Source organism: Macrobrachium nipponense, chromosome 22, assembly GCF_015104395.2.
Source record: "Macrobrachium nipponense isolate FS-2020 chromosome 22, ASM1510439v2, whole genome shotgun sequence".
Classification (NCBI taxonomy): Eukaryota; Metazoa; Arthropoda; class Malacostraca; order Decapoda; family Palaemonidae; genus Macrobrachium; species Macrobrachium nipponense.
In genome coordinates this window covers 19,646,876-19,662,225 of record NC_087213.1, presented here as the reverse complement: position 1 = coordinate 19,662,225, position 15,350 = coordinate 19,646,876, and the positions used below count along the sequence as shown (strand labels likewise).

General features: G+C 35.9%; 1 protein-coding gene across 1 annotated transcript; it reads right to left on the bottom strand.

Annotated features, from left to right (window-relative positions):
* Positions 1-3,141: 3,141 nt before the first annotated feature.
* On the bottom strand, positions 3,142-15,350 carry LOC135198526 (cytochrome c oxidase subunit 4 isoform 1, mitochondrial-like). Its single transcript, XM_064226187.1, has 5 exons — positions 15,195-15,350; positions 7,788-8,009; positions 6,661-6,671; positions 3,901-4,076; positions 3,142-3,702 (listed from the first exon to the last, which is right to left on the bottom strand). The coding sequence occupies exons 2-5, from the start codon at positions 8,007-8,009 to the stop codon at positions 3,569-3,571; spliced, it is 543 nt and encodes a 180-aa protein (XP_064082257.1). The 5' UTR covers positions 15,195-15,350; the 3' UTR covers positions 3,142-3,568.

Genomic DNA, 15,350 nt, shown 5'->3' with positions numbered 1-15,350 from the left:
ATTTTGACTAGTGTGCTCTCATCTAACACAACAAGTGCTGTTGAGAGCAATATTGGTTGAGAGTGCATACCATTAGTCACCTCACGGGCTCCGGGTCTTCCATACGAATCTTTTGTTATCCATGCATCCTCAAGGTTTGCCTTAACCTTCTACTCCTTTTACAACATAATAATGTGATCAGTGTTTGCAATAGGGTTCCAATTTGAAGTAATGGACTTCTGTTTACCCCAGTGCACCGTCTTGTAATCTTTTTTTTTTTTTTTTCTCTTATCCTAACCTCTGCTTCCCAATCTTTTATCTTAAAAACATGGATAGACCAGGTAAAAAAAGATGGGATGGAAAAACTATGGAGGCGTGTGACAAGCCATTGTTATTAAACTTTCTAATAAATATATACCCACCAACTCGAGACAAATAAATATATACCCACCAACTCGAGACAAAAATGAACAGTTCTCATCCTAAGGTTGCTCAGGTGTCTTAAAAATACATACGTTCCAAAGACCCTAATATTAATGTACATCATTACTTATACGGTAGCTACTGTATCCTTAAGAGTAAAATGTATGTTGTTTTCTTGTCAAAATTAATGCTGCATTCATGCTTGGTTTAATCATGCTTTTTCAAGCTGTTCAGTCGAAGGGGAGGTCATAAGAAGTCTACTTGAAATCTGGTCTCCTCTGATTTGATTTTTTCAAAAGTTGTATAATGTCAAAAAAATGTAAAGCTAAGAACTCATTTCTTACGAGGATTTTCTCTAACAGTTCCCTTTCATCTTTGGCTAAAATCATCTCTTATGCCATGTCCACACGGTCGAGCAATGCCCGCAGACACAAAGGCTTTGGCTGTAAAGCCCCTTCCACACTAGGGGCAGACCCCTTTAACTTGTTTGTTTGTTTGGTGCTTTTACGTTGCATGGAACCAGTATGGTTATTCAGCAACGGGACCAACGACAAATCAGTGCGCCAATCGTCTTCCCCTCCTCGTGTGGATGGGACTTTAACAGACACAATTAGCGGGCAAAACCACCAATTGCCCGTGTTCACAGTTAAAGACGGCACACACAAAAAAAAAAAAAAAAAAAAAAATGTCCGTTATGTTGACTTGGGGTATGGAATGATGACGCTGCCAGACACAAAAGCTGTGTTAGTAACTATAACCAGTTACCTATTCAAACTAATCTGAAGGCAATTGGCGGCTTTCTCATGGCTAAAAAAGGTTGAAAAATTGCGTGACAAACGAATTTCTGCAACCATGCCGACAGTTAAGTACCGTGGTGGCCACCTCTTCTTCCCCTTCGTAATACAAGTACTACAATATTGATACCCACCTTCGTAATACAAGTACTATATTACCAATACCCTGAGTCCAAATATGGATTACGGAGACGGTAACCAACCACAGGTATAACAGTCGCTTTACCATAATTCAGTGTCTATCGCTTTACTGCTCCACCATACATCTCTCACTCTAATAACCATTTATAGTAGGTCTCTCAACTCTAATAACCACTTTTAGTAGGTACCACTAATACACACACACAGAGATCAATGCATAAATAATTCAGTCAACTGTCAGGTAACAACCGAGTGAATCGTTAGATTAATACATCATTGTAAACTATTATTAGATAGATAGAAAACTATCGTAAAACTTTTTTAAACTGGATTAACTTAGAGAGAGAGAGAGAGAGAGAGAGGATCAATGCATAAATAAGTTAACTGGCAGTAACAGCCGACTGGATCGTTAGATATACACAACAATGTATATTATTAGATAGATAGATAGATAGAAAAAAATACAAAAGTTTAAACTGAAGCAACTTTCAGCGAGAGAAGGGAAGGTGGGGGAAGGAAGATGGAGGGGGGGAGGCGGTGGAGGTGGGGGGAGAGGGTAGGCGGAGCTGTTTAGTTTGTGTTCGTATCCGTTTCTGGCTAATGGAATTTTTGCCTCTTGGTACAGAAAGAAGAAGAAAAAAAGTCTATTCTTTACAATTAGTGATTCACAATACTCTTATAAATTACGGCACTGGGTGTAATACACTTCAGCAAAATCTCGTACTGATACGAGTGTTCATTACAGTTACTGTCAAAAACCGTCCTAGCACTGTCTGTGAAACCCATAGTAGTCTAAAGTCTAATTACCTTGCATAGTGTTTTGCTGTTGGTGAAGGACAACGTTTGTGTACTAAATATATGGCCAACTCTTAATATTTATGGTCTCGATAAGATATTATTCAATTAATTGAGTTATTCAACGAACATGGATGCTTATGTTAGAAGCTATGATTATAGGAATAGAGACCAACGTGCTATAGCAGTGAAAGAAATTGCTGAAAAGATTAGCAGTGAAGTAAAAGTATCGCCTTGTAACAAAAAATATTTGGTAAAAATTACTTTTCTTTGGATGCTGTTTATCTTGCTCTGTCCAACTTCTAGGCTAATGCTGTCAAACTTAACCAAGCTTTTATCTGATTTGATCTTTAGTTTGGTTGGGTTACCGTCCTACTACAGTATCTGCTTCTTTATGTGCAATTCTCACGATTACAGTATCAAGACTAGACTTTCCCTTGGTTATTAGTCAAATACTTTTCCTCATAGCAGATTTACTAAATCAGTTTGAGGTTACTGCTCTTAATGGTAATATACAATAACAAATACTTCTTTTATCCTCACATTACACATCGGGCCTTGAATCTATTCGAGTAGCAGGTAGAAACTTGTGTGGTGCATTGATTACCCGGTCTCTTCTATGTAGTTCCAGAATGAGGAACTTAATGCATTCCTTATCACACCAAAAATCATTTGACCATTTTTTACAAGACCTGTGAGGCACAATTTTGGTAAGTCAGCCAATAATCCTATCTTCAAGTTACTGTTCTTCAAACAAGCCATCACTTATTAGTCTCAAGAAAATTATGCTACGTACTCACTCAGAATCATCTATATTTAGGTGGAATCTTGTCCAGATGAAATGTGTAAAATGTCAGTAAGAAGTAGAAGTGTCAGTGGAAACTCTTAAGGAAAAAATACAATGTACTAAACAGTATAACTATATCAGCAGGTTAGTTGTCTAATTTCCCCTGTTCCTGTACTAACCAATGGTAGAACTGTAGAGGAAATTTTCAAAAAGCAAGAAGTGTTTACACTTGGTCACCATTTATTGTTATGGCAGACATAAAAATAATTTATGTACATTCATAAAATTAAGGCCTTGACAGACAGACATGAAAATTAAATAGCTTGCATGTTATCAACCTTTTACATACATATAATTTTAAAGTTTAACACCACTTCTATTTACAATCACGACAAAGCCTGTCAAGGGATTCCATGGAAAGAATTGAAAGATTTAACAGTAACACATTTTTTTAGAAACCCAAATTCAGAGTGTGGGTGGAAAATAAAGAACCAATATATTATTAATAATAATAATGAAAAAAGAGAAATTTAATGAGCATGACCTTATAATAACCAAAATAGAAATATAAATTTTGCTCCTTCAGTGACACCCTTAATATACTACAGGTATCCTCCAAATCCTCCCACTGCTTTCTCAGTTTGTTAGCTTACTTCCAGTCACCCTTCTCATAGTCCCAGTGTGAAGATACACCTTCAACTGGATTTCCCCTGAGGTCAATCATCCTCTTCAACTGAGCAGCTTGTCTTTCAGGTGCGAATGTATCAGGCATTGGAGAATACACTGAAAAGTAATCCATAAAATACTCAGTACAGTGATGTTCATAAAGAGGAAAGCTCTACAACAAAGCTACACGTAAAAAAAATATCTACTTCACCAATGCCATGACATTGGAAAAGCTGAATACTTCCACTCTTCACACGCTATAATTACTTTTCATCTCACAACATATATTCAGTACCTCAAATGTTTAAGTCTTACCATAGAGTTTCATCCACAAGTACAGCCAAACTGCCATGGAAGAGGCTACTAGTGCAGCACCCAAGATAGATTTCCACTCTCCAGTTGGTGCCTTCATCTCTGCAAATGTTTGACAGAAAGAAGCTCTGTATAGAGCTTTCTTCTCCTCAATTGTTAATTTCCTTCTCTCGAAGAGCCTGAAGTAATTAAAGACTACCATGAAACTATTTAATAACAGTGGCCTGAGCAATGACAACAGCCAAAAGAAATTCCTAAGCATTCTTAGAATGTGAACTTATAATGTGGACATGCACGCAAGATGTTCAGAGTATGTAGCGTAAATGTAGGGGCACTGCTGATTTTCAGCTAATGGTAATACAATTTCTCTAGTCAAATTCCTGTATATTTAGTAGTTGGTACAATGTCCAAAAAAATTAACTGGAAATTTTTAAATTACCATATAACTGGCAAATTTCTAACGTCTCGTGTATGGATCCAAGGTTACTGCACTTGAACCTTACCTGATCACAAGTGCACTTACACAAAATAAGAACCTATTAAAACTTAAATTTCAGCCCTCGAGATCATAATAACTGCAAATTACAATGTATATTTTTACTAAAAAGTTATAATGCTGACCTATGGTAATCATGCCTTTTTGAACATACTAAAAGTTACAATTTAAAATAATTCAGGTATTTACTGGATGGAACCAAAAATATTTGAACGGCACGTTTGTACCAGCAAGAATTTTATATGACCAGCACTTTTTCAATACACACTATTTTTGTGTGAATATTTCCTTTAGTGTGACATCACCTGGTAGAGTTAAGATGAACATTACAATTTGCTTAAACCAACTTCTATTTCTCCCTGATCAAAACTGTCTACACTAAGCCTCATTCTTAAGAGTTTAAAGAACTTTACTCACAGGGCTTTCTATCTAGATGTGATGATACTAATGACATGTCTTATCAAATTACAAGTGCATCCTGGATAGACAACAACCTGATCAAAACATGGCCTGAGTTCATTTTAACCAATACTCCCAGTCAATGCATTGCCGAGTTAATTTTGGTCCATCTTGAAAGTCCAGAAGGAATAGATACAAAATATGATAAACAAACATGAGAACATATGTTAAGACTGCAAAAATGACAGTAATCTTTACTGGTAAGTAAATCTGTACATTAACAATTTCAAAGGCCATTTAAAATTTTAATGTGCATTTTTCCTAAATACAAACCCTCTTTTAATCGAAATGACGTAGGTCGAGTGTGACGTGAACAGAGACCTTATACTGTGTGTGTGTATACAGCAGTCCCCAGTTATGAGTGATCTGGTTTTTAAGGGGCTTGTCTAGTGAAAAAACCATAATTTCTGCCACCAAAATGCGCCAATTTCCAGTTATTGGCGCCAAATTTCAGTTACCTAACACCTATAAGCACCGATTTCTTTTTTTTATCAAGCAGTCGGAACAGAACCACCACCAATAAGCGGGAGACTGTGTGTGTATACGTAGTCATATTGTTCACTGTAAATAAGAAATGAAAAGGACAAATAATACTTTTATTCTGTTGGTTCTTGAATCTCAATCATGTAACCAGCTAAAGTTCTGCATAGCGTAGACTAAGGGAAACTAGATTGTGATAAACCATATTGCAAGATTAGGTAACCCAGTTGAATTTAGAGTACAGCACAACAATCATATGTATTATAGATGTCTAATGGCTTTCTAATGATTCTTTAAAGTACCCTAAAACATAAATAGTAAAACAACCTAGAACACTCAAACCTTTAGGTTACTCAGTACCACATCTGTCTTGTACTAATTGGGTTTATTCATCAAAACAGAAGTCCCCAAATTATCAAAACTGTTAATATATTCACAATCACTTGCCAGCCATTTTTGGGAAAATAAACAGCAAAATTTTATTCATTAAACGAGTACTTTGGATCCTTGTAAAATTGAACGTGTCATGGGGTACAGTGAACGGCCTTTGACTAGCCATCACCTCGTATGCACAGGAGTTACCAGCTCTCACAGATTCCTCGCTTTACAATCTTTGATTGTTTTTAACCGGTTACCAGCTGGTGCTTGGAAAAATTATCTTATTGTTGAGACTGAAGTTTTGTTCCACATATAAACAACTATCCAATAAGGTTCAGTAAACCATCCAACCACAAATACGTAGTCCTTGCATTTGCCATTAGAAGCTTGACAGTTTTTGGATAACTAATATTTCTAAACCAATAATTTAATCTCAAAAACACTTTTGACTTAGTGGTTTCCTTTTCCCCAACAACAGTAATTATGACTGTTTCCTTTTCCCCAATCAACATTGATTATGCTCTAGGCCATAATCAGATACGGTATTAACTATATAGTGCTTTAAACCCTTAACTACGTTACTTAAGAATCTTCACTTTCACCTTCACCCTAAAGTTACTTTGCATAACTTTTCTTGTTCATTATCTGAATTCTACTGCAATCCCAGTCACACTGCCTTGCATTAAAGGAATAATTTCTTTAACTTTAAAACTGTGAAAAACTATCTTCCTGCCAGTGATGTAGGTAAATGACTGATGCATCTTTCCTCAGCTTTTGACCCTTTATTTTCAAAAATGCCTTGTCAGAGTCTTAATTTCAAAAAGTAATTTAATCATCTCCATTGATGGTGAAACTATGTTGCTGCATCCATCCATAAATATTTACTCCTCTCATTACTACAGTAAGCAACAAAATCTTCTTACAGAATGTCTGTATAACAGCTCCATTACTCCTTTTTACTCTTTCCTATTCCATCCAGTTTCTTCATAACTAATTTTCCAACTAGTACAGTGGACAACCCCCTTTTTACTCTTCACTTAAGACATGGATTTTAATGGAACATTTTCACTTACACATGAATTTTAATGGAACATATCTTTAATCAATTAGAAACTTTTTCTGAGCAATACTCACCAATTACTTATTTTTCATGACTAAATAAATTTTTTTTTATAAATTATTAACTAATATTCAAATGTTAATATTATTGTAAACACAGCAAAATAGCTATAAAATGTTTAATATAAATTAAATAAATATTTAATACAAATCGTCAATTTAAGCTCAATCTGGGGCCCACCCGAGAATGATAGGTGGTCCCAAGAATGAGCTTAACAAGTTTAAGATTCTCTCTCTCTCTCTCTCTCTCTCTCTCTCAATCGCTCTTTCTCTTATCCTCTCTCTTCTCCTCTCTCTCAAAATGTTTTAAATTATCTATAAAATGTTTTCAGTAATACAAATTAAATCTTTAATACAAATCATATACTTCTTAATCTCATTTAATTAATTTATTCAGAGTTAATTTGGCTTCATTTTATTTAATTTGTATTAAAACTTATAGATATTTTGCTATGTTTACATTAATATTTTAAAATTATTAAATCATTGTTATAAGCATTTTAGAGAGAGTATACACTTAAGTAACAGTTGTAGGCGAGTGCTGTAATCTGACCGAGTGCTTGGGGTGCTGGTTTGGAGTGTATTTTTGTTTGGAATATGAAATTGTTTCAGTATGAAAATTTGTGGTTTATATTTTTGTTTGAAGTAAAGCAGTGAACTGTTAAAATAGGCAGTTATACACATTTTTAGGGGGAAATTTTCATTTCCATGGTTTCTGGAACATATGCACACAAAAAAGTGGGGGAGCACTGTTAATTCCAATTTTCATATTTGAAAATACAGCAATCTTTTGGGACATTTTCATAGCCATAAAAATGACTGTTGTTTGCCTGGTTAACCATGCTTTATAACCTCATACATTAGTAATATAAATGTTCATACCATACTTGGTTTGCCAACAAATAAAAAAAATACCTTAAAAGAAAAAAAAAAAACTAATAAACCAAGTCAGCTGAACACTCACCTGAACATCTGGAGTATTTTCTTTAAACCTGATGGCAGGCATGGGGAAGTCTACTCTGTCCACATAGCATTTACTGCCATTAAATCCAAAACCTACTACTTCTCGGGCTCCAATTTTTGATACTGCTGGTGCACTTGATGCTGCAGCTGCCTGCTGACGTAATACATTTTGAAGGGTAATGGTAAATGCCCGACGAGCAACTGAATTCAAAGCCATCTGGAAAAAATTAACTCTGATTTTATTTGCTGCAAGGTAAATATTCTAGATATACAGTATGCATGCTTAATGCATTTGAAATACAGGCAGTCCCCGGGTTACGACTCTTGTCAATAGACGTTATTTCCAGGGTTACGACGCCTACAACGCTCATCTGGGAGATGAAATATGACACCAAAAATGCAAAATAATCAATATTTGAGGGTTTTTATGATGAAAAATGCCACAAGAATGCAGTTTACATAGTTTTCAATGCACCCAAAGCATTAAAAGTAAGGTTTTCTTAGGATTTTTGACTATGTTCCAGTTTACGACGATTTTCGGCTTAAGATGCGTCTCAAGAACGGAACCCCCGTCGTAACCCGGGGACCTCCTGTATACCTTCCTATGTAACAAAAATTCTCTTGGTGTTCTTCAACTCTGAAGAGGGTATGCTTAATTAAAATGAACATGCAATATAGCAATATACTCAGTGGTCCTCTTCTACCATTAAATTTAATAAACTGAAGCTTTGGACTGACACCACTTCTTTCTTAAATAAAGGGTTTACTTCAAATATTACTATACTCTGAAAGTTGACACTAAGAGAAGCACTCAATATGCATTTTATTATGATTATGCAATGTACATTTAGGATTTATGCTACGGAATTATCATAATTTTCTTTTGTAAATGAAACATTTATGACCGATTTATGTTTTGCTCACGTTAACTGGTAAAATGTCATTTCGTACATATAGTACATACCAATCACTAACCAACATAAGCAGAAATTTTAGAGCAACAGTAAAATTAATACGTTCATTTTCAAAAACTAATACTACTCGCAAACATGCAGACTATCCTCAATATCAAACATTAAAAGCCACAGGCTTTTAAATGGCAAATATAAGATCAATAAAAAATTTGTATGACTAACATATCTATAATCAACTTCTCTTGGCTCTTTATTAAAACAGCTTGCATTAACACAAAACTACAACAATTATATCAGTATAAATAGGATATTTCATATGTTTAAGTGTCCTAATGAGGTTGGGGTTAACATATGAAAAAATAAAAACAAAATTATTGTACCAGTCACCATATACACACTGCCTTTCATGGTACAATTTTTGGGGGGATGTACACAGTAAAATTTAGCATTCAGTGATAAGGCACACATGCATAATGAACCTCCATAAGCTACCTAAAATAGATACTTTCTACATAATTATGCTTAGGTCAGTAATGGATTAAAAGCTTTTTGTTAGGTTAGAAACCAATGAGAAAAATACATTAACATTTACTTGATTAGTATAAGAAAAATTATCCTCTTTAGAATTTTGTGTCTGGTAACAATGTAGACTATAACTACACCAAGTCACAATGTTTGTGGTAGCATTTCATCTGAGCAAACCAAAATTCAAATAAATTCCTAAAAATAACCTGTACTTTTTTTTTAGGTATGCAAACCACGGCATCTTACTAAGGAGTATTCATCATAGCAAGCTGGAATTGGTCATTGAAATTCGGTAATTAACTTGCAGTTGGGCAAGTTCATCAGGGATTACCGATCAATCACTTCCTACACCAAGCACTTTTTCCTTCAGCATCAGCACCAAGGTAAGGAGGTTGAGGTAAATAATTTAAAAGTTTTGGTTTGCCATATGCTGCCCTCATGCAAGTTACAGTAGTTAGAAGCCAGTTGTACATGGTAAATACAGTGATAGATCAGTGTTTATTCTTGCTTGTTCTGTATATCAATAGACAAAACTTGACATTTTTTATACTAGTCCCACTCAAACAAATGTTGAAACAAAACCAGTAAATATCGCAAGGAAACAAATCCAGTAAATATCTCGATAACAGTATGAAAATAAATATCTGTAGCTGATGAAAGGTTAAGAATGGAAACCTTAAAAGCTTCATGAGAATAACAAGTTGGAAAATGAGAGATGGATTTTATGGTTAAACATCCTGTAGTTCATTATATTTATGTTCATTTTCCAATAGGAACCCCATTAGTACGAATAATAATAGCTTTGGAAGATGAGCCTGGATTGCAAAACTGAGACGCAAGATTGCTCTAAGAAAATAAAACCCGATTGTGGTCATTCGGGACAAATTAGAAATGTAAAGGAAACTGCCACACAATTTTAATATTTCTGGGCTAAACTATAGAAAAAGGTGTATAACTCTACCAAGTAAAAAAAAATAATTTAAGTAAATGATATCTCCATACAGCCATCTCCTATACATTAGCCGAACAATGTTTACGCCATTACATAAACTTACACCCAAATTTGAGCACCATATGCAATAGAATTAAGTAAGCCTTTCAATGAAGCACATTGAGACTTGGCTTCATTATTATTGTATTCAGAGAATGAACCCTATTGATATGTAATAAACCCACAGGGGCTACAGACTTTAAATTCAAACTTCCTAAGAATTTAGTGCTCTTTTGAAAGTAGTACCAAAGTGTAGTATGAAATACATAGAGAAGAAATTTTAAAAAGTATACATTGAAGAGATCGCTTGTTACCTAGAAAAGAAAATATACTGAGGAGCACCTACAGTTTAGTTGGCCAAGAGTATAATCTGCTAGATAATTGGCGGACGAATACAAAAAAGATGGCGCGCATATGTACTGGCGCAATTTTTGAAAACGTGCAGTAATAGGTTATAGAAAAGCCTAAACCATACGAACCAACCTAACCTGAATTAGAGCACGTGCCTTAACCTGGCTGGACCACCCAGTATTATAGCAACAATGATTATGACCTAACCTGACTTAGGGCGCGTGCCCTAACCTGGCCGGGGGACTTCGCTCCACTGGACCTTTCAGTATACGGTAAACAACTGCGGACGCTCCATCGTCATCGCGCTGCCCAGGCCTTATTCACTCGATATTTAATTGGTGAAACCAGAATACCATTACAACTTTAAGCATACCATTCAAAAGATTGAAGTTTCGTCAACATAATGTGATATATGAAAGCCGATACGAACTAAAATAAGCATGCGAGCTCTTCATAAAATATGTTTTCAAGGCAGTTTTGAAATCAAATATGGCGGCAATCGTGTGGCTGGCCGGTCTAACCACAGACAATCCACCATCTTCCCCAGCCCTCAATTGAACAATGTTAGCATATATATGTAACGTTTAAGAATGCAGTAGTAATCAGCACAATAAAACATTTTGTTGTGTAATTCTACAGAATAGTTCCACACAGACTGCAAGGAACGTAACCGCGGATACAACATCCACTAGGGATTGGGGCGTCCAATGTATTTCGCCATGTTTAGTACTGGCCCCCGGGGGTTAATTACAGTCATCCAAATAAATATTACTTAAAATTCTTGTTCAGGAGGTAAAACTGCATAGAAAACTGCAACTGACATAGTCTAGGCCGCCGCAGAATAGTACTTTAGATCTATCTTTTGTTGCCTAAAGTATTAGTGAAAGTATGAAACTTTTTATTCCCGGGGTCATGGTTTGAACTGAACTCATTTTTACCTCGTAATCGGTGGTTTTATCCTTACTGCCATCACAACTGAAACTCCACAGTGCTTATTAGATTGTAATTATACACATTTTGGTCTTAATTCACTCCACATCGCACTTGAACCACATTGCTGTTCCTGGTTCCTAAGCACTCACTTCGCAAACACAGTTACGAGCAGCAGACGACTACACTTTATGAGGTGCATAGCTTTATTCCCTTAATTGCTTACTTTACTCATTATTTAGTTTAACTTTACTTCAAAATGTTCATTTAATTCATGTCTATTATCCCTTTTTTGCAACCAAATTAACCCCCAAAAATTACCAATATTTCTTTAGTACGAGCAGACGACAGCAAAAGGACTCATCGTTGCCAATCTAGTGGACCTTCACACATAAGCCGATGCATTTACAAACTGTTTCCATGAATTCTAGTTGTTATAGTAATGCAGTAATGATAAAATTGCTGTAATGTGTATATATACTACAAATAGATACGCTAATTTCACTTATTTCCCCGGTTTTGTGTAAGTCTTATACCCAGTTTGGGATAATAGACACTAATTACATAAACACTTTGAAGTAAAGTTAAACTAAATAATGAGTAAAGTAAACAACTATGGGAATAAAGCTTTGCACCTCAAAGTGTAGTCGTCTGCTGCTCGTAACTTTGCGGAGTGAGTGTTTAGGAACCAGGAACAGCAACGTGGTTCAAATGCAATGTGGAGTGAATTAGGGTAAACAATCATGGACGATCCACCATCATCACGCTGGACGGGTCTTATTCACTCGATATTTAATTGGGGAAAAAAGAATACAATTACAACTCTAAGCATATTCAAAAGATTGAAGTTTCGTCAACAATGTGATATATGAAAGCCCCATACGAACTAAAATAAGCATGCGACGCTCTTCGTAAAATATGTTTTCAAGGCAGTTTTGAAATCCAATATGGCGGCTATCGTGTGGCTGGCCGGTCTAATCACAGACTGTCCACCATCTTTCCCAGCCTTCATTTAGTTTAACTTTACTTTGTTATTTCAAAATGTTTATTTAATTCATGTCTATTATCCCTTTTTTGCAACCAAATTACCCCGAAAAATTACAGATATTTCTAAAGTAGATACAATCCAATGTTTCTAACCTTGTCGTACATCTGGCTACCAAAAACCATCATGGAGCAGACGACGATTAGTGGATTATAGCTATATTTTATTTTCTAGCACTTTTCATTGATTTAAGTCTATATTAGTATTTTGATTTTTTAATGGCAAAATCATCGTTGCCACATTAGTGGAGCTCCACACATACGGCGATGCATTATCATAAACTGTTTCCATGAATTCTAGTTATCATAGTAATGCTATAATGATAAAATTGCTTTAATATTTATGTATATATACTTTCAACACATAGGCTAATTTCACCAATTTCCACGTTTTGTGTAAGTCTCATACCCAATTGGCAACAGAGAGAGAGAGAGAAAGGAAGGTGAAGGAGGGAAGAAGGACAGGGGTGGCAGTGGAGGTGGGGGGAGAGGGTAGGTGGAGCTTTTTATGCGTGTTCGTATCCATTTCTGAATAATGGAGTTTTTCTGTCTCTTGGTACAAGGGCAAGTGTCGTTATTCTTACGATTAGTGATTCACGATACCCTTATAAATTACGGCACTGGGTGTAATGCACTATAGCAAAATCTCGTTCTGTTACGAGTGTTCGTTACAGAAATAGGTATTGCCCAAAAACGTGCTTGCACTGTCTCTGAAACCCATAGTAGACATGCTGCTTAGTCGTCAATCAAGTTTTTATAACCAAGTATTTTTTACAAGCTAGCTATTGAATAAATTTGTATTTTTCTCAGTCAAAACATATGCCCCTCAATGCTAACTTTCCTCTTTTAACGACTTTCTGGTCATTGCAAATTCGGCCCCATAATTTCTTATGGTGCGAAAACAGACAGAGGCCCATGGACCGAAAACGATTGCGTCACACTACGGCGATAATCCAGCAGTAAAACATCTTCACATATCCAAAAAGTAAATAATAAAGATATATATGCGCATTACGATTATAACAATTACATGTATAGCTGATAACAATCTGCATGAATAACTGGTAAACTGTTCTGCAATGACAGTTGAGTATAGCAATTATTTACAATAGGTACGAAAGTAAAGATGTCGTGAAGTCATAATACAGAACTTAAAAGAACGTTCTAATTCAGAAAAATAATTACTTAAATTTGAGTCAGAGTCGAATTACTTTTTCAATAACGAATATTTTCAAATTAATCATCATAAATATGTAAAATATTGATGTTTTACTACTTATTTAAAAATTAGCTAAGAGCACGCTTCTCGTCGTCATCTACCAAAACAGCTGTTTACTCCTGGCTTGTTTGTTGGTGAGAAATCGTGTTTCGATTGTTGTGATGAAAGTGCTCCAGCGTCTGTGGGCACAAGTGGTGTGCGGATTTATCACAGGAAATGGTTAGTTTATTGACACAAGCTACTCCGTAAACATCGAGATGGCGTCAATCTTCTAAATACCTCGAGTTGTAAGTAAAAATGTTGAACGCGTTTTGGTGAGATTTGCACTACGTTTGAGACCGTTTTCAGTACCCTCTGTTTAAATCTTAAAATTTGGCCTTAATTTCTAACTTTGGAGAAAATACTTACTTCGAAAGGAGAGTAGAGGTCTTTAGCTCCGTTTCTCACCAACAACAAGTCGCGACTGATGCCCATCTCGGGTGTCAGGACGCGTTATATAATGTTGAATGTAGGTGGCCTGCCGTGGTGATCTACCCTATGCTCCTCAATGCTAACTTTCCTCTTGTAACGACTTTCTGGTCACTGCAAATTCGGACCCATTAATTTCTTATGGTGCGAAATATCCAGGGATTAAGAGTGCATAAGACCCGTCCAGTGTGATAGAGTTGGTAGTCAGTGATTTTGTACCCTATTTTACAAAGAGCTCGCATGCTTATTTTAGTTCGTATGAGGCTTTCATATATCACATTATGTTGAGAAAACTTCAATCTTTTGAATGGTATGCTTGAAGATGTAACTGTATTCTTATTTCACCAATTAAATATCGAGTGAATAAGGCCTGGCCAGCGTGATGACGATGGATCGGATGACGATGGATCGTCCGCGGTTGTTAACCCTATAATGAATACCATTAATTTTCTTTTTAGCTCCCATATTATACAGAGGTAGTGGTACTTTGAGATCTGGCTGGGGAAAATGATTTCATACGAGGCTTTTGATAAACCACTGTGGGTCCAGTTAGGTAGTACCTGGTAGTAGTACCCAATAGACAGATCCGGTCCGTTTCCAAAGCGAGTTTCCAAGACTGGTCAGGAATTTTCAACATATATTCCATCAGCTCAAGTTCGGGTTGCTTTGTTTTCCCAGTAAATCGGAATTCCATTTCGAGTACAATTTCAAAAACGAAGGTAACATTGCTTTGGGCTACATAGCAAATCTTAAGTGAACCGATTTCGTCATCGACATCAGCTGATTGCGTAGCCAAGATGGTCAACCGGCCTGCCTTCATTATTATAAAATATGTAACTGCGCTTCAGAATCTAGTTTCCCTTTAGTATTTTTTTATCTATTAGAGCGATGTATGCTACCGAACTACTGAAGTCCGTATTTATCCACAAACTACAAGATGAAAAACAAAACAGAACTTACCTTTTCGGCTGAAATGCTACCCCAACTCTTGGGAATCTGCAGGGACGAAAGCACCCAGGGTCGACCAGCAAATGGCGGATGCAATCCACACGAACGCGGAGAAAACTATTTTCACTTTTTCCGTGTTGATATTTCATGGGTTGGAGTTATTTTACA